The 20,747-nt window shown below is 40.7% G+C and overlaps 1 protein-coding gene across 1 annotated transcript in view; it reads right to left on the bottom strand.

Annotated features, from left to right (window-relative positions):
- Window positions 1-4,221: 4,221 nt before the first annotated feature.
- Window positions 4,222-20,747, bottom strand: part of MAPK1 (mitogen-activated protein kinase 1) — a 37,897-nt gene continuing 21,371 nt past the window's right edge. Inside the window, exons 4-9 of the mRNA XM_082325280.1 lie at window positions 16,418-16,534; window positions 14,522-14,636; window positions 13,811-13,942; window positions 11,545-11,654; window positions 10,698-10,825; window positions 4,222-8,156 (exon numbers count right to left, since the gene is read on the bottom strand). Of these exons, the coding sequence (XP_082181406.1) occupies window positions 10,709-10,825; window positions 11,545-11,654; window positions 13,811-13,942; window positions 14,522-14,636; window positions 16,418-16,534 (591 nt within the window). The 3' untranslated portion in view covers window positions 4,222-8,156; window positions 10,698-10,708. The remainder of the gene's footprint in view (window positions 8,157-10,697; window positions 10,826-11,544; window positions 11,655-13,810; window positions 13,943-14,521; window positions 14,637-16,417; window positions 16,535-20,747) is intronic.

Below are 20,747 nucleotides of genomic sequence, written 5' to 3'. Positions count from 1 at the left end.
AGAAATCTCACCAAGTCAGCTGTAAAAACAGCTTAATACAGTTCTCCCAAAATACCAGACATCATACCCTCAAAAACAAGTTTATAAATTAAGTTTAGCTACAAAAGAATGCTTAAGGAATGACCACAGTTTTTTTCCTTAATGCCCACGCTTCTGTCTGCAGCGCTGCGCTTATGCTGCGTGCGAGAGCAAACGGCGTCAGAGCACGTAGCTACAGTGACATCAACAAATTCGTTTAAGTGCTTTTGAGTCGGCTGGCCTGCGGAAGCTCGCGTTCCCTCTGCATCTGCGGCATACCTGTTCCAAAAGCCTGCAAAAGTATATACGTGTACAAAAACTAACAAAAAGCTTTTTGAAGACACAGAATGCATTAAAAAGTCTAAAGTTCGAGCTCTTGAGTCTATGATGTCTCAGCTACAAGTTAGAATATTTGTGAGTTTTAGCACTTCCAGGAATATAGAAAGGTTTTTTAGTCAAAATTTCCTTTTAAGCACTAGCTATTGAAATTAAAGGTGAATGAGGAGAAAGGCTGGAATAAACACCTTCCCCTGAATTGTTCAGCTCACTTGTGTTATAATCAGTCCAGCGACGCTCAAGCCAAAATTCTGAATATTCGGCATTTTGCATTTGCAGTTTTAAGGCAGAAAACCGTCTTCAGAACAAGCCGTTTAGTCTTGGATCTAACAAAATAAAAACCCCAAACCCGAAAAGGTGCACCTCAAGCCTTTTAGTAATAGCAAATTTTAAAAATTTCTATGGCATTCCCTTACAGCTTTGGGTTTTATTATTTTTTTTGCTAGAAAAGCCTGATTTTTGAAATAGTTTTCAGTGTGCTGAAGCACGCACCATGGCTAGAGAGACTAAAACTTTCCATCGTTACTTCTGGGTTTTTTGTTCGAGGTCAGCATCGAGATCCTAAGGTGGAGTCAGCAGACGGCTGTGCCGCGCAGCGCCCGGTCGGTGCCGCCCCGGCGGCGGGAGGGGGGCGGCTCTGCGCCGCCCGGGCCTTCTCCCCAAGGCCAGCGCCGGCGGCCGGGGCCCAGCTCTGTCACGCACAGCTGCGGCCTTGGCTCAGCTTTACAGAAGGACAAAAATAAAAAAGCAAACAAAAGTTGAGCGGTGAGAGCGCGGGTAATCTACGGCCACGCAAGATACAGAAAAGTAAAAACAAAGAAGCGCAGTCGCCGAGTCAGTCATAGTCGTCACAGGGCTTTGGAGAAGAATGCCAACGTGGAAAGCGTAAAACCCTGAGGAAGAGAAGCGTCGCTGGAAGACGGTAACGCAGCGAGATCAAAGGCAGCCCCGTCCCAGCAGCGAGGGAAGGAGACACAGAGGAGGAGTCGACAGCTGACGCGGCTGAGCGTCGCACAACCTCACAGAAAGACTCGAGATAAATGAAAGTATTTTTTACCTCTGTATTTTTAGATGAGAAAATGCTGCAAACCCAACATGCTGTCAAGGTATTTCCTGCTCTTTTCTGGGAAATCAGAACTAGAATACTTTAGGGCTCCTTTTTCAGCCTTCACGTACAAACACAAGCTACCTCTGTACCAAGTAAAATGGAAAGCTAGAAGGATCACACATTTCTCTGCCACACTAATTAATTAGATGGAAAGGGAAGGAACTTAAGGAAAACGGGCCGTGCGTGTGTGTTGGGAGGAAGACGAGAGGCAATTTTAGGGAAGGAGCAGGAAGCTTTCAGTATTCACAAGGTGTTTCAAGATTTAAAGTCAAAAAGTTTGAACCAGAAGCTGTTGGACTTCAGGCAGAAGGTCCCAACAGCAGCAAAGAAACCCACTGGAACTGGGCTTCATGCCACATCTCAGCCGAACGCATTGTTCCTTTCTGTTCCTTACACCTATTTTGATGTCGCCTTCCCAGAAATCCACGTACAGTTACCAGATGGCATGCTGTGCTTCCAGCAGGAAGAGTCTCGGGAGACTTCCCGGCTTTCTTGCTTACCTCTCCGCTGATTTACGTCAGTTTAACTAATGGGATCAATAATCTGTTGTTTACCATCAGAAAGCTCACGAATCGTACAGAAGATTGATTTTTGGAACAACTGGGACTTGCTTAGCCTCGCCTTGAGTAGGAAGACAAAGAGAAAAGTAAATTGTCACTAGCAAGATAGATACACTGAAAAAACAGGCAGAGGTCTGGAAAACACCTCAGGGAAAGTCATCGGCGCGAGTAATTTCTAAAGGGGAAAGAGAGAGGGGTTCCAGAAGGATTCTCGTATCCGACTTCCAGGATGAGCCTTCGCAGGAGCACCGCATGAGCGGGGCCACATCTGGGATGGGGATGCCAGCACCGGCCCCCTCCAGCACCCGGCAGAGCACCAGGGTGTTGCTCTGCAGGCTCGCTAACGCGGCCTCCGGGACCGGAGCTCCAGCTGCGGACCTCTCCCGGCGCCAGCCGGAGGGCTTCGCATCTGGGGGAAGGACGCATCAGCGCAAGGTGCCCATGAAGAGACACGGCACGTGCTTACGCGACAAAGTTTCCAAGTCTCCTACACGCCTCAAACGTTTTTCTTATTTGTTAAGCTTGTCAAGCGTTACATATATGCAATTTAGTAGAAAGAATAACTGAAAATGAAATGTGCGCAACACAGAAGCTGGCATCTTTGGTCTGCAGAGAAAGTCCCGGGGTCAGCGCTCTACAAAGCTCGATGCCATCACACCTACACTCGTCTCTCTCCCAACAAACAGGGCTCGTACTGGGAAGCAGTTCCTCACAAGCCGTCGTGAGCATCTGAGCGCACCACGGCCCCCAGGGCGGGCGGTGCCGCTCCCGGAGCGGCCGGGGGCTCCCGCTGAAGCGGGCCGGCCCGCACAAACCACAAGCCCACGCCCAGACCCCAGCCCCGTCTCCGCACTCTGACTCCAACAGCTTAAGAGCGCCCGTTGTACCTGGGGCTTACAGATGGAGAGGATCAGCGTCCAATTCTGGTGAAATACAGGAAACATGCGTGATATTTCAAACGAGCCCTACTTGAACAAGGATTACAAGAGTGCCGAGTCCATCAGGAGCTTGTCAAAACCCCCACTGAGACAGGCTGCAGTCCGGCGACGCCCTGAAGCAGCTCCCTGAAGTACGTGCCATTGTGAACGCAGCGTCCTGCTAGAGGGAACGAAGACAGCGAGAGGCAGCTACAGTCAACAAAAAAGTAAGAACACACATAAACCTATCTACGGCAAAATGAAATTCTCTAATATTCTGGGAAAAAGTAACACAAAGGAGGATGGAGAGATGAATTTTGACAGGCCAGTTCTCGTGGCTGTTACAGACCTGTCAGTTACGGCTAAGCTCTCTTTAGTTTCAGGTCACATCTTCTGTGTTTTCATATTAATTAGAGAAGTTTCCAGCTGCCATTATCCAACTACACCTTTTAAGAGTTCAGTTCTTTGGCACAGTCTGATTTTAGGCTAAAAAAAAAAAAAAAAAAAAATCATTAAAAGCCCATTACAGCGATAGAAGCTTACTTGTATCGCTCCCAGAAATCACGTTTCAAACCCGTGGCCTGAGAAAAACCTTTTTGTAGTAACATGAAAACATCTGGTCTCTAGGGATCCCTCAAGTAGTTGTTGTCAAGACTGCATGGGAAGAGGGCGATAGCTGCATGAATATCAATGTAAAGCGTCAAAAGAGCCTGTGAGTCATCAGATACACCGGGATCGATTTGCATTACTCTGCGCTCAACAGTCCAACACACTGACGATTTCCTAACTTTCTCGCACCAAAGAGAAAACATTTCTGCCTGGCCATAAAGAAACTTACACCTGTGGTGGTTTGGATGGCTTCCCTAATTTAATTTCAAGCTGGTATAATCGTACAGTGGAGCGAGCAGGCTTGAATATTTACAAATATTAAAGGTAGGCTACTCACTGCCGCAGCGTTCAAGTGCCAGCCACTCCTTAGATAAGCCCGTGTAGCGCAGCAGCGTATTCACGGGTTACACAACAGCAGGTCACCTCCAAGCAAAATTCCAGCCGTTCTATACATGCACAGTACTATGCCGATTTGGTAATACAGGGACACAATTTAATGATTTTCTTTGCATTTGTTTTTACAAGATTCAGATGCCAAAAACAAAACAGAACATTAAGTTACCTGATTTAAAAAAGAAAATCACATACGTTTACAACATCAAAAGAATAAGACGAAATATAAACCTTTGCTACTTACAATTGATCTATACAGATTAACCAAATCACACATCTGTCACAATATAAACGTTTAATTGTTACAATGAATAAGAACATACAGAAAATGGTTTATTTTTTTTTTTATAAAATCTTCCTTTGCTTTTTTATTTTAAACTTACCATTAACTAAATTAGCTATGCAGGACTTGTGGGGTACATGACTAAGAAGGCACCAACAGTACAAAGCAAAGACAAAGCAGTTTGAGTATTTTAAGAGTGCTCTACACTGATACAACACGAGAAAAGGCAACAATAGTAAGTAAACCAGCTGCAACCTTTAGAAATTTGTTCTAGATTTACAAAGGTAGCCCAACTTCTACACTTCCGCCGATTTCACTTAGTTTGATCACAGCACATGCTACAAAAACCATTGTAAGCTTCACTTTACTAATGTGCACTTTTCACTAATTTAGTGTCTTGATTTCAATTGTTAACTAAACCATTTTGAACCACAAATGTATTTAAAACTTAGTAAAAGGATTGTTTGGACTTTTTTGTTGAAACCACTGCATTTACAAAAATATTTCCCCTAAAATCTGGGATTGCTTGAAGACATTGCTGTACAAATATAAAAGTACTATGCAAGGGACCAAATTCATGAGTCTATGGTGTGTGTGTACAGACCTATATTTATACCATATCACTGTGCTGTAACAACACAATAAATTTATCGATAACCAAGGCCTATATAAACTACACTAACATAAGCAAATATATATTAATAAAGTTTAAATCTATAGTACAGTTGCTCAAACAGCTTCGACATGGTATAAATATATCGTAGCATATTACAGTGGGCAGCAACAACAGGTTTTTCTTTTTCTCATTCTGTAAGGAAAACCACGCTCAACTCCTTGGGTTTCATTTGGCCACTGCCGAGCTTTGTCCTCACTGCTACTCCCGAAAGCTCCTGGTGCACCACACCGCTCAGCCCAGGTAGCGCGTCGTGCACTTCAGGTTCGCTAGGACGGGGGGGATGAGGAGGAGTCTGGCGACAGTCAGGACAGCAGAGTAAGATGCCTATCTGCCAAAGCATCCAGGAGAATTTGATGTTTGCATATTTTTCTTCAGCTGCAAGGTTGGAATGTTTTTGACAGTGAACTGTTTACATTCCTTATTCCCAAAACATCTTTACCATGAAATATGCGTGTTACTTCAGTTAAGAGTTGCTGTTCTCCGCTCTAAAATATAAAAACTACATAAAGAAAAAAAAATTAATGTAAAATTGATGAAATAACTGACCTAACACAGTGTTGTTATAGGCACCTTCTTTTAAACTATTTTCAAAATCTGACAAAAAAAAAAAAAATCATGCTTCTGCATTTGACACGTCAACAAATTCATCCCAACAATGTTTACTGAAGTCAGGAAAAGACGGATGAAGGTGGTTACTGGTACTAATGGATGCCAACTGGATTCAGCAAGAATAGCTAAGGAAGAAAGCCCGAAAGCACCAGCTGTTGGGTAAAGCAAACCCTCGGCTTCTCATCCCGAGAGACAGAACGCAAGGGTAAGCCTGCATCTCCCCAAAAATCCAAAATTAAAGGAAGTATTAAAAAAAGAATTGGGCAAGAGAAGGATGAAGCAAGCTGCCAAAGTTCTTCCTTAATAAATTAAAACTGAGGTGTTACAAGCTAATTTCAGTAACAGTCATCTTTCCAACCACGCCAAAAATGATTCCTGTAGTAACGATGATCGTGCAAGTAGCAGAGATTCTAGAAATATTTCAACTTTTCAAAACTGAGTGAGAAAAGCATTTTGGTAAAGGTGTGTAGAAATGTCAAGAGAAATTTCTACACTAGTATCAACAGTCAAGTGCATATTTCTATAGAAATGTTTTTAGCATAGGTTCCATACCACAATTCAATGATCACTTGTGCAGTGTCCTGACAATGCTCCTAATATGTTCCCCGCAACAGAGATTCAGGTACCACAGGAACCTCCTAATAGAAAATGCCCTTTGATGATGAACCCTTGCTTATTAAAAATTAGTTTTGGCAGACTAACACTTAAACGATAGGAAAAGAAAATTCTGAAATGGAATCTTGTAAGCACCCTTATCTATTGAAGTCTAAGTTAATGGCTTTCTAGATTTCTTTGAAAAGCAGACTAAATGGTATGAGGAAGCCTGGAGTTATTAACCAGCAAGCGTCCTTGGATACTACAGTAGCAATTGAACCTGATTTCCATTCAAACACATTACCCAAGAGGAAACCAAAAACTAATTCTTAATGTTAATGTGAAGATATAAGATTTAAATTTATTTCCAGGAATTACAAGTGCATTTTGTTCATATTAGCAAGCAGTCTTTATACAATCCATTCTTCACTGCTGCCAAAATAAAATGAGAAAAAGACAGCAGAGATATGAAAAGCTAAAAATAGAACTATTTTTCCTAAATTATTTGTTGAATAGCATTTCAGTTGAACACAACTCAGAGGTAACAATAGATTATTTTTTTTCTCAATCATAGGCATGTGGCACTTAGACAATCATCTTTGCACAGAAAGCTTTAACAGTCATGCGAGGGCACAGTAATTATTTTAAACAAGGCAAATTTCTCACCACAGAGAGCAGTGGGGAAAGAAAAGGAGGCACTGCACTGGAACATAACACCTAGTAAACTCCACATTATACAATTTCAGTAACAAATACTTGAAAAGATCATTAAAAGGTATACAATTTTAAACATTATTTAGTGCTAGCTTTGTTTGGTTGTCCTAACTCAGCATTATCAGAAAAGTTTGATAGTACTTGACAACAGAACAGTACTTCATGTCACGAGCTCATGGAGGCTTGATTACAAATCACCATAGTGTAGGTTGCAAGAAATGAACTGGAGATGCTGACATGCTGTAGGAGCAAAAGTAAAATCAAAACTTTCTCATTTAAAGATGCAGTGTTCCTCTCTGCAAAAATTCTGAATGTCAGTGATTAGAGTCAAATGTAAAAACTATCAATCCTCATTTGAAGCATTTCATTGGTATGCAGGATGTAGGCTGAGTTTATTAACATCGTATTTTGGTTTCTCGCTTGCCACCACATACGGATGCCTTCCACAGAGAAAAGCATTCACCTTTAGGTCATCATGCCACTATGTTCTTTGTTAATCTTCCACCGCACGGTGAGTAAGCGTAAGTTGGCGAGCTGCCACTCATTCTCTTTGCACAAGTCTTATAAACACTACTACACGGTATGAATTTTGGAAGTACTAGGCCTCCAACATGGTTAAACTTTAAACGATCTCTTTTAGAAAAGGCAGGGAGAAAAAGGTACAAATTTTGTCGATACATGGAAAAAATGTTTCTCAGATGAATTCAATTAAGTTGGGTTCCTATGTGGCTCTTACGCTGTATAGAATACCTGCATGTACAGCACAGGACACCCAAACGAGTGCATAAGCAAGATTAACGTGGACACGACTTATGCTGTCATCCATAGCATAATGGTATAAACTCCGCTGGATGCTAACCATTTCTATTTAAAAAGGAAGTGCAAAAAAAATCTGGGATGTCACTGACTTAAAGTGCCCTGAATAGTAGCTTTTCTAAAAAAAATGCCAGCGACTTCAGTAAAGTCAGAAAAACATAGTTCATGGTGTAAACTTCTTACAGGTTAATGAATTATCTTCTTGGATATTGATCCAGGAGTGAAAGGAACCACTGCATCTTTCAAACCAGAAAGCAAGCAGTTAAAATACGGCCAGCAGTAGGTGCACTTACAGTACAGTACTGCAACATGGGCATTACGCGTAGGAGTGTCAATTACAATTCTTCAGGCTTAAAAGATTCATTGAAAGCATGAAAAGCCAAAACTACCAGGAACTGCCCTCCTGAATGGCTCAAAGGAGTTAGTGGATAAGCTGAGAGAGGCCACAAGACATGACCAACAATAAAGAACTGGGAGGAGGAACAGCAACGTTTGAGCATGCCCAGTCCTTTAAGTCCTTGTCCTACAAAAAAGAGCAGAGACATATTTCAGTGAAGAAGGTTTTAACATCGCCTTTTAAAACAAGCACACTTTCCTAGTTCTAGGCTTTATGCGCACTATGTTTACCATGAGTCAGAGACAGCGGTACCAATGCATGTTAAAAAAAAAAAAGTCAGAGACAGCGAATATCAGTGCATTACAGCTTACGTCAAAATTTTAAATCTTCAAAGGCCTAGGAAGATTAATCGTAACTAACGAAAGTACATTATTTGGTCATCTGAAGAATCTGTTATTTTCACATTGCTTCTCAATTCCAAAAACTGCAGTCAAGGGGGAACTCCTGAATCTCCAGAAATACCACACAAGAAGTACAGGGGGGGTGCAGGGAGCAGAAACCCGCAGGAGGAGACTGTTCCTGTCCATTTTAAGCCAGCTCCTGGGGACTGGCCTTCATTAGGGCGTCAACTACTTATGTTTAAACTGTTGTGATGTGGAATAGCTAATAATTCTAACCACAACTGACTAGGACAAAGTACCAGCATATCATTATCAAGCTGAGTACAAGATGTAAATTTCAATATTGTGTCAGCCAAATCAACTCTTCATAGCAGCATTTAAAGGTAACATTTTTAGCAAACCAGAAATTTCCATTAGCACCGGATCGCTGATGTCTTTATCCCTGATCCCTTTATCCGTTAATCCCTAATACAACCGGGGTAAGTATGGTCTGGGCAAAGAGGCAAGCAGGAGACATCATAAACTACCATTTACCACAACGTTGGCTATTTGCTCTCCCTTCCTTCATACCACCGCCTGTCGGTAACAGATTTCATCTTACTCCTAAAAATTTATGTCATTTTCTTCCAGCATGTGTACATGTGCTGCTAGTGCCTCTTGTGCAGACTCAGCTTTAGAAAACACGGACGGGAAACAAGCGCCACGCATGTTACTGTGTCCCAGGTCTAATTCCATTGGCAATGCCCAGCTAATAAGAGCCAGACGTGTGAACCTCAGATTCACCTGACTTTTAATTATTAAACTAGTTTCAAATGTTAGCTAGCAGCTTAAATAAACAAAATACGCTATTTCTAAAGATCAAAATTACATTTGCGAACTTCTATACATTTGAATATTCAAGCCAGTGGCAACAGAAGTTACCCTGTTGTGCTGGCTTTGGCTGGGATAGAGCCAATGTTCTTTACGGTAGCTAGCGGGGGGCTATGGTTTGGATTTGTGCTGGAAACAGCATTGCTAACACAGGGATGTTTTAGCTGTTGCTGAGCAGGGCTGACACAGAGTCAAGGCCTTTGCTGCCTCTGCCCCCACCCCAGCAGCGAGCAGGCTGGGGGCACCGGGAGCGGGGAGGGGACGTGGCTGGGACAGCTGAGCCCAGCTGCCCCCAGGGCCGTCCCACCCCGTACGGCGTCATGCTCAGCACCTAAAGCTGGGGGAAGGAGGAGGAAGGGGGGGTGACGTTTGGAGCGATGGCGTTTGTCTTCCCAAGTCCCCGTTACGCACGATGGAGCCCCGCTTTCCTGGGGATGGCTGAGCACCTGCCTGCCGGTGGGAAGGAGGGAATGAATTCCTTGGTTTGCTTTGCTTGTGCGTGCAGCTTTTGCTTTCCCTATTAAACTGCCTTTACCTCAACCCACCAGTTTTCTCACTTTTACTCTTCCAATTCTCTCCCCCATCGCACAGGGGGGGGAGCGAGCAGCTGGGTGGTGCTTAGTTGCCGGCTGGGGTTAAACCACAACATCTACTTAAGAAAAAACTGTATTTTCAAGTTTCCTCAACTTTTTGTTTTTCTTTCTTTCCTATGAAATCATCATTAAATAAAAACCTGGGGGTATATGAAACTACTGAGACTTGCAAGCCTTGTGGTATATGAAGAACAGTTAAGTTCGTTGATTTATTAAAAAGTCAGAGACAGTGAATATCAGTACATTACATTTTAAGTTAAAATTTTAAATCCTCAAAAGATTAGGAAGATTAATCATAGCTAATTTATGAATATTTAGATACCTATTCTTTCTTACTCACACTATTTTGGAGGTACTTAAAACTGAAGTTAAATCATACTGAAGCTTCATGGGGTTTTTTTTCCCCTTTAAAATAATTTAAGAGATTTCTCCTCTGTACATTACATTTAAGGAAGAATGTTTTTAAGTAGTATTTGAAGCCATATGACAAAATAGTCTGTAATATATGAAGAACATTACCCCCTTAAAATGTTTTTTTGAATAAAATCTGCATCTCAAAGTGTTACCAGAGCTTTTATTCAGAGAAGCACTATTTAAATGTAATTCTTATTCCCTAAATGCAACCTAAAAACTAGGTAAACATCTCAATTGCCTGGCTTCCCTGTAGACACTTCAATGTTGTGGGCAAAACTAAAGTTTCTTCAATAACAGAGTGGGACTGAGGTCAAATGAACACGCATAAAGCAATCCTTTAACAGCTAGTATCGTGTCAACGAAAAGGTAAGTTCTACATTTCACCAGTGGTAACAGAGTTCCAAAATTCTTCCCCCTGCCCAAGTGGTTTCGTGTTGCTGTGACTTTACCTATGCACAATTTAAGATCGATATCCCGGCTGGAATCTAGCAGTTTCCTCAAAAATCAGTTCTTTCAGCTTTTCCTTCGGCAAGTCATCCAACTCCATATCAAACTTGAAGGGTGCTTCAGCTACAGGCTTAATAACACAAAAGAAACATTATTACTTTGTTAAATGTTACTGTTCTGTTGAATTTCATGTAGTCCCTGTATGGGGAAAAAAAATCTGAAAATGCACCTCACAAAAATATCTAATACTGTGCAGTCTTCAAGGAAGAACTCATTCTATTAATCCTTTGTGTGCTTTATATATTAGTTTACCAAATTTTAAATCAAACCACAGCTACTCGAATCTAAACCACAAGTTAAAATATTTGTTAAAGGCTCATAACTTAGCATCTACCTGAAGAAAAATTATCTGAAACATTTGTATTTCTTGGAATAAACATACCTGTCCCTTAAGAAAAACTAGCTGATTTCCTCCTCCCCTACTTCTTCACCAAAAGCAAACTGAAATCCCATTAGAACGGTATGCTAAAGTACAGCGAGTTCGGGTTTGGGGGGTTTAAATGCATCCTCTGATGGCCAGCTCAGTTATTCTCCTCCTTTCTCTCGGACACTATGAAACAACCACAGCAAGCCGCGCAGTCCCATTTTCAGGAGAGTACACCTTAGCATCTATTTATTGTGTTACACATCCAAAATGTTGTAACACAACAAGAAATACAAAGTTTTGGTAAATTGAGGCAATCCATTCTTCAACTCCATTAGAGCAGTAGAAACCCTGTCCTTAAACTAACGAAGAAAATAACCTGTTGCATCATTTAATCAACATTTACATTTTAACAATGTCTTTACCTCGTCGCTTGGATCATAATACTGCTCCAGATAGGGATGGGCTAAAGCTTGCTCGACTTCAATCCGCTTATGAGGATTAAAGGTCAACATTTTATCCAACAAATCAAGTGCTAAGAGGAAAAAAAAGTGAGCAAGAGTTTAATACACGCTCCAAAGTACAGAAGCGTTATAAACACTGGTATTACATAGAAAATACCCGCTACCCTGAGTTTTGTGCCAATTTCAATTTACAGTTGGATTTCCCAGCTGCAGCAGCAGTACCAGGAGCAGCCGACTGCCTCCTCTGACAGAGGATCTTCCTCTGCCCATCTTATCGCCGCTCCCGGTTACAGCTGCCTTTGGCACGGCCCGGTCTGATGGAGGTGCACCCTTTCAAAGGCTCCTCAGCGTCAGCATGAATGTTGAGAGAAGAAATGCACAGAACCCTGTGGTACAGTCTGTTTTTAACTACAGCAGAAATTGAGTAGGTCAGGCTTTTTCTTCACTCAGATAGATGCTTTGCTTCTCAAACCAAGAGAGAGCTTTTCTGAAATGACTAAGTAATCAAGAATACGTTCTTATTCTGAAAAGAAAACTCAGCTGTTTAATAACAAAAGTGTCATCCAGAAGTCCTTAGGAGTTCTGGATCATCGCAGTGAACTATTATAGCATAACTAGCAGCCCAGAAGATGCTCTCCAGCTAAGATGCAAATATATTAATATTCATGAGATTCAGGCAAAATCTGTTGAAGACAACTCGTAAAGAATCCACAGAGAACTTGCAGATCCAGTAAGACAGAGCGAGGTCTGATGAAATTCTGGACAAACGTTACAAGTTACTGCAATTGCTCAGCTGCTTTGATTGTAACACGTTTTCCTTCTCCAAGAAAAGGAAACAGAAGGATTAGAGTAGCAAGAAGCCCGAAGAGATCTGCAGTGCTCTACGTTCCATTCCACTTCTCCTCACCACACCATTTATGACACGGAACATAAATAGAGGCTTCTCTCTGCAGTAAAGTCGTTGTAGCTTTGCATCAGGATAAGATGCATACCAAGCATTGCAAAAGAGAGAGAACTTTACCACTGCATTCAGTGGCAGTTTGAAAAAGCTGCAAACTTGCACAGCAATTAACATTAAATATTTTGATGCAGTTTTCTGAACACTGGAAACTCACATGCTCACTCCATGCTACGGCGTGTCGTGCACAACGCTTTTTACTGAAATGATTGACAAACAGCTTTTTGAAAAACTGCTCTGTCAAAGCTACTCTTCAGAGTTAGATGACAAGGTGTTGCAGAAGTCAGGCAAACTGCATGTTCCCCTAGCAGCTAAGCGTATCAGACTGCTACAATTTGAGCTGTCAGAAGCCCACGGTAAAAATTCTCACATTGATGAGCACTATTATAAAAGCAGAATAAATCACTGCTCTTTCTCTGAATGATAAGGATAATCAGCTCTACACAGTTCCATCTGCAGAAATCAGCTCTTACATGGCAGTTCAGTACCTGATCATATTCACTAAGAGTAAATTATCATACCATTTAAAAAAGAAAAAGTGACTTAGGAGTTGTGTCAGAACAGGTAAGAGTGCTGTACCGTGAATACAACTGCCCTTAAACTGTATGAAGTAGAATTTAAAAGGCAAGTTAGTAGCTTTATAGCAAAACAAAGTCATATTTACCCTCTACTAAAGCTTGTTACGAAAGGCAACAATTATTACATTCCTTGCTTTTATAACTTTTGCTCCACTTATTGTAACTGGGATTCTTTAACCCGTTAAATTTTAACCTTTCATACTGCCGAAGGACCCATACTTTGACTGAAATTATCCTGTTTGACCTAGAACTGACATGCAGCCTGCACAAACGATACCGAGTTCAGCAATAAGCAGCTCTCTCCTATCTGATTTTAGAAGCAAAGTTCAAGATTTGTTTGACGCCTATGTCAAACTCCAATGCCTATGTGTAGTAAAGTGTCATGCTTTCAAAGACAACAACGAGAGTTAGGATTTACATTTTACATGTAAGTTAAAGATCAAACACCACAACATGTAATCTTAGAGTTACTAAAAATTGCTTTAAAAAGACAAGCTAGTATGAGGGTTTCATGCTGGTTTATGAATTTATCTTAGACTTATACTGCCGTTCTAAGGGACTTGCACGTTCTATTTCCAATATAGATAAAGATAAATTCTTAGGGTGGTTTTAAAAATCCCATCCTGCCATTACTTTTGGTGCTTATTTCCATTTTGGAAGATCTGATACAATGTAATAGAGCATAAAATACCTTTGGGGTCAGCATTTGGAAACAGCCTGTTCCATGGTACCTTATTTTTGTGTGGTAGGGAAAGCAAGTAGTTTCTGGCCTTTAAATTTATTATACAATTCAAATCTTCTTGGGAAGGGGATCCAAGTATGCCTAAAAAAAAAAAAATACAAACAGTACTGTGAAAAACACATGAAAACAGTTATATCACATTTGCTAAAACTCAATATTAAAACTGCTGGGAAGAAGATTTCAGTCTAAATGTTTTAAGAGTATAGAATACCTTAGAATTTTTTTTTTAGAAACCCTTACTAAAAAGGTTTTAAAGTTTCTTTTTCTTGTAAGTAAACAAATGCATTTGAGTTTTCTAATGATCAGTAATTTGTTTAAAAGATCCAGTTGAGTGGCATATCTATAGACATTTAAAAAAAAATTTGACCTGGACTTAATAGTGTATTTGAGCCTTTTTTTTTTTTCCATATTATTTCAAAAACATCTCTGCTGATGTAGTAAATAAACTGGTAAGTATCATCTAGTTGCCCCCCAAATCAATGATTTGTTGTAGAAACCACTGCGGAAATAACTACAGGGACCAGATGATACACCTGCCGGTCCATCCGCTGTACACTGACCAACAAGAGAAAGAAATGAGTGCCCAGGGCCAGTTTGGTTGGCAGAAAAGATGGCGAGAGACAGGCGGATGTGGAAATGCTACTTTCGTATAGAGCTTACCAAGGATATGGTTAAGTTGGTCAAGGTAGTGTTTTCCTGGAAAGATAGGTCTGTTGGAGAGCATCTCTGCCAGAATACAGCCTACTGACCAGATGTCAATAGACTTGGTGTAACCCTGCAAGTAAAGCAAAAGCACGTTTTTGGCAAAGAATTTTTTGCATGACTGTAGCAACATGTTACTTTAGTAAATTTTGAAAGTGCATGCAAATAAATCGTTTTTTTAGATGAGTCATGCTTGTTCATGCTGTTTGATTTTTCCGTACAGAATGGAATAATTAAGAATTGTCTATCAAAACACTATTTTGAAGGGGTAGCAAGAAGTATGCAAGATATGCTTTTCTAAAAGGATTCTCTAAGTTTAGCTAAACATATTACCAACTGCAAATTTTTGAGACTCCCTAATTTTATAGCGAATTTACACTAGCAGATTTTGGAAACGAGCTATTCTTCTTCATTGTATATCTCCTAACAGTATGTGAAACGTGAAAAAAGCCATCCTTCTTCCTAATAGGCTCTAAATACCACACAAGTGAGAAGCCTTCAGCATCAAAGGGGCGAAAGGGCAAAACTGCGTGCTGGTTAGCTGATTTGTAAAACACAACGGGTAAGGAAGCAGTGAAGATGATATGAGAAGGCCAACAACAGTAAATGGGACATAAGGAGAATGGAACGAACGGCCCTATCTTCCCACGTACGGATAACCTGTGGTAGCTATGCAGAGGCACGCTGGTTACACCAGCGCCTGGGTAACACAGGGGCAAGTTTACCTCACGAACCCCTGGCCCCGTAAGCGCCTTGCCTTACTCTCCCAGAGCCTGCTGCCCACCGTCCCCCGGCATTAGCTGGGAGCTCCCAACAGCAGCTAACACCTTTGCTGAGCCAAGCCACCTCAGCGCCCGCTTCGCGGGACGTGGTCGCGTGACCATCTGTTTTCACGGCACTGTAATTCTAAAAGGAATCGGGCTATAGGCCAGGAAAATTGTAAGTTGACCACCTCTTCAGAAACACACAAAATATTTTCTTGCCAAAGCTGCTGATAAATGTATGTGGATATCCAGAAATAAGGTTAAGCTGCCCTATGTTCATGGCCTCAATGAGAGCTTAAAATACAAGAAGCTGGAAAAAACCCCTCGACTGGTCAGATGACTATTTTCTAGAAGCACATTAGACACACTATTGCCACAACAAATCAAACCCAACCACCAATGAAGCAATAATCCTACGGAAACAACAAAGTCTTTGAGGAATACAAAATACAGACACAGATGTCACATAGGTATTTTGCGAACGAGCATATGGCTGTAGAAACTAATGCGAAGGCTATGAAGGATACCCACTACTCACGCCATACAGGGACCGGATACACCTTAAAACTGCCACAGAACATAAGAATAATTCCAAATATAAAAAGACCCAAAGGGATGATTTCATTAAGACTATGGGAATGCAATTAAGATTGGCACACAACAAAGATCCCATGCCCTCAGAATCAGATTCACCCTCATTATACATTCTAAACCTAAATCAAGATGTCAAGACAATATTAAGGCAACATTTGCAAGCCTTGATGAAGACAGTAGTAAAACGCTCTCGTTGCTCGTACTTCTGTCCCGCTCTGTGGAAAAGCATTTGATGGAAAGAAGTCTCATGACTGGCACGGAACCGGACACAGGGGGGCTCATGCACACGTTTACTCAGTTGTAGTATCCTATAATGGTATCTGGAATCACAAATTCATTGCAAGCCAGTAGCTACACTGCAAATCCACTACCACATTTCCTCAAGACTATGCACGCATTCTGATCCTAAAAACACAGAGCGGGGGGAAGCAAAATTGGTACTCACAGGTGAATAACCAGCCACAGAAGCACCGCAGCAGTCCAGTGTGGTTCTTACCTTAGAATTCAGCATGATTTCAGGAGCCCTGTACCAACGCGTGGCCACATATTCTGTCAAGAATCCTGTGTGATCATGATCTGGATCTGCAACACGAGCCAGTCCAAAGTCACAAATCTGGTTTTAAAGAAATTAAAAAAAAAGTATATTAGACATACAGCTTCCAATACTACAACAGTACTAATTCGCCATTCCCCAACCCATGATGTAACACCTACAAATACAGGGATGGCAACCTGTATTTTTAGAAACAAATTATCTCACAAAGGTTAAGAAAAATGTTTCGGATAGAAGTAAAAAGAGTATCCGATTAGGCCATGCAGGGGGCAGGAAGAATAAACGGTTTGGGGAAAAAAAAGATGTTCCTGGTGTACAATTTATGTTCCACTTACTTAACCCCTTCTCTGCCAGATAGGTGGCAAGATATATTGCTCCAACCTGTTATTAGAAATTTACCAGAAAACAGAAAGAGATGATTTCCAGAAAACAAAATTACCAACCAACACATTTGTAGCAAAGTTCAATACCCCTTTTTACAAAAGCTACCATCATAACTGCATCTTTGCATGAGAAACATCCTGTCCAATTATGAGATAATGGTAGCCTGAGAGATTATAGGTTGCTGAAGGAAGCATGAGCTTAAAAAAAAAACCAAACAACACAGAAGAAAATATTTCTCAACCTTGCATCAGGAAAATAGTTTTATCTAACCATGAAAAGAAAAATAAACTTTGATCTAGACTAGTAAGTTCAGCAAAAAGGAAAACGTGTTTTTATGTATACTCTGGTAAGGAGGCTCCATGGCTTTCAGAGCTATTTAGCGTCCTCTCTCCAGAGAGAAATTCAGAAAACTGAAAATGTGAAGAAAGACAGTGTTCTAGAGTACAGCAGCTGTTCCCTTCTTGCCTTCCGAAAGGTAAATGGCAAACTTGTTGAGTGGCACATTAGACACACTCATATGCTTCTGCTACCACCAAACCAGTTTATCATAACGATCAATTGCTACACGAAGTGTATTTGCATGAAAGAATATGTACTCGCAGAAAAACAAGGCAACAAACGTAGGAGTAGCAAACAGGAGGTTCCTCTGATGCAGGCGTTTTATAATGGTTTACTCTTTGATAGGTAATTGTGTACACTGATTATATTGAAAATGTGAAGTAATAATATGTTGTAGTCAATAAAGACTGTAATGGATAATCCTACCAAAACCACAGAAACCTCATTCTACTCTGGCAACCTACTCCTTTATTTTCCTGGAGGGACAGCCTGTGAAACAACCGATAGATCGGTTAAGGAAGAAGTGATTCAGCCCACTAAAAGCTACATCTGAAAAACAAGATTCAGCAGCTGACTGTTAAACAGAGGGACTGAAGAAACGGCAATAATGAAATTCATAAGCCAGGCTGCATGGGATGACTCCTCTGACTTCAGGTACATACTAAAAAAAACCCCGAAACCCGGAATCCTTAGAAAACAAAACCAAAAAGAGCCCTTTTAAGCACGTCAAGGTTTTCCCAGGCTACGGAAACAGAGCAGCTGCCTTGTGTGCAATTAGCAGCTTACATAAAGAGAACCAGTACAAATAATCAGAAAGACAGAGGCGAAGAAACTGTAGAGGACAGCTTTATGGACTTCAGAAAATAATTATGCAGGCAGACAAAACTGTTGCAACCTCTTCCTCCTAACCTCAGAAAAAAGCTAGATAAGACTATAGGCAAGGAGACTTGCGCAGAATTATTGCGTTACACATAAGCAAAGTGCTATGATTTGTTATTAGTAAGACAAAAGAAGAAAGACACTCTCCAGTCCACAGTGAGGAGAAAGAACTGAATTAAAGAAGGTGTCTGTGAATCTCTCAACTCAAGTAGAAAAATGCACATGGGATGGAAAGGAAGATTAATGACATAAAAGCTCATTAAAATGACAAAAAGCCCCTACTGACTAGAGCAGAAACAAGTTAAGCAGAAAAGAAGAAACACCATTAGTGAGAAAGGCATCAAGGTTGAAGCTGCAAGAAAGAGGCTTTTGGCTGTTAGCAGTGTTCTCAGCAGCTGCAGAGCTGACCGGGAGCATCCGCAGGGCAGAATAAAGGAGAAGCTGGAGAGGCCGGCATTCTGCCTCAAGTCCCGGCTGCAAGGGTCGAAGCAAAGGAACTGGCTGTACCCTGGCGAGGGCAGACAGTTCTTGCCCTGTGGCAACAGAACACATTTAACAAAGCAGCTACCCTATTTAGGGGAAAAAAAATCCGAATCCACCATGCCTGTTCAAAAAATAATTGGTAAAAGTCAAAGCACCAGAAGAAGGTAGGCTTCTCAATCAGAACTAAAACAAAAGGAGAAAGAATCTGTGACAGCAACATAATGACAGGCAAAATTTTCTTGGCATTTTGACTAAGTCATAGCAGAGAATAAAAAACTGCATAATGAAAGACCCAGGTATGTCAGTCAGTGCTTCATGCCTCCGAGAGACAGAACAGATGCTGCTAAGAGAGAAGGAATAACTTCCCCACTAAATAAATAAATAAACAAAATGCCAGCATCCTATTTATATATTTAGCTTCCACTTCTTGAAAACAATGTTCTTGTAATCAGTATCAGGTATGCTTTTTTTTTTTTTTTTAAACAGAGATGGCTTAAAATTGGATGAAGCTATCAAGCAGATGGGAAGATTTACGTGGATCATGTACATATGACCATTTACTAAGCAAACAGGATGACACCCCATAGCACTACTAATACACTGAAATATCTGAAGTTGTATCATGGAGTGGTCTGTCTGTGCGTATGTATACACTCGTACAAAAGGAAAAGGAGAGGCTTCCATTAAGTTTAGTTGTTAATGATAAGATGGTAGTTGGAACAGTTGCATCTCTAGAGTAATTGGTAAAATCCCACAACACAGAATAACTTGCAGTTCTCCTCAAAAAAATCCTCCCTCATCACCTTCCTTTCAAGCCTATTGAAGTATCTAACAATTCCTGGATGTTTAATACTTGGGAGTATTCATAAATAATATTTATACAGTGTGTTAATGTTTTAACCAAGTCAAAGAAGTAGATTCTCAGCTACAGCAAACTGGTACACTGAAGACACTTGCAACACACTAGTTCAGAATCTGTTTAAAATAACTTTGACCTCATTTTCTGAAATATTAATGCCACTGGCCTAGGAAAATTATATGGTCATGATAGTTTTTATGTAACTTATTTCACAAAACTGGAAGACAGGTCAAATTGTTGGATGCAGATCATCATGAAAGCATGTGAAAATATTTCTAAAAATCTTAGATACTGTTTTAGAGTATATTCCAGCCCGTAGCATGTCAGTATACATTAATCTCATTCACGGGAAAGATGCCAGGCTGCAAAAGAGAAGACCAGTATCTTTATTACCCAGGACTCTCACTGGAGAGAGATTCCAAGGTAGCAGCTTTCATGGACTCTCAAACCTAATCTTTCACTGAAAATACATAACAGGAGACAGTGAAGTCACATGACGTACTCTCAGAAACTTTCATTCGCTATGTGGTAAATTATATTTAAGGTCTCATTTAAGTCTGTAGCATAGCCCAAGGAAACAGAAACAGCTTTAGGTTCTGCACTTCTGCTCTGAGCCTTTCAGCTGCTTAGGTCAAGCTATAGGGCTCACAGACAAATTGTGTCAATAGAGACTCACACATTTCTTTCCTGGAAACAGAATCTATGATGCAGAAGTCAAGATCACGTTTAAGGGAGAAGAAGGAAGCAGCTCTTGTTACAACCTGTAGGACTCTCAGGTCCAGAAGAGATCAACAGCACTCTCTCATAACGCCATTAAAGAAAGCAGCTAACAGCATTACCACTGAAGATGAACCAACTTTCTTCCGAAAGTGTGGTTTTAAGTTGTTCATTTTCACAGTATGCTGTGATTCGAGTTTATGTGCAGTAATCAACTTTGTAAGCATGCACAAGTACATAGCTGACACACAGACTTGCAGAACAGCCCTAAAAGAAACAAGTTAGTACAAGTTCAGCATTCATCAGACAAGGCCTAACATGTACTAGTTTTCTCTCCAATTCTGTTGTTTAAACTTTAGATGCGGTATGAATACAACACCAGAGTTCCCCTTAGGTTATGAAAAAGCATATGCTCTGTCATATAGACTACCATATTCTGCACTAGGAAGCACATATTGCAGTGGCATATTGTTTTTAAAAATCTTACAAAGAAATTGGAACAGTACTCACTAAGGTTGTATTGTATTATTTTGCCATACAGGGAGCTTACCTTCTTTTTCATGACCATCTTACTTGTGTTAAAACATTGCATTTTATTGCCTTTAATTGCAC

The sequence above is a fragment of the Platalea leucorodia genome (assembly GCF_965183815.1).
Source record: "Platalea leucorodia genome assembly, chromosome: 12".
Classification (NCBI taxonomy): Eukaryota; Metazoa; Chordata; class Aves; order Pelecaniformes; family Threskiornithidae; genus Platalea; species Platalea leucorodia.
This window is presented reverse-complemented; position numbering and strand designations above follow the sequence as displayed.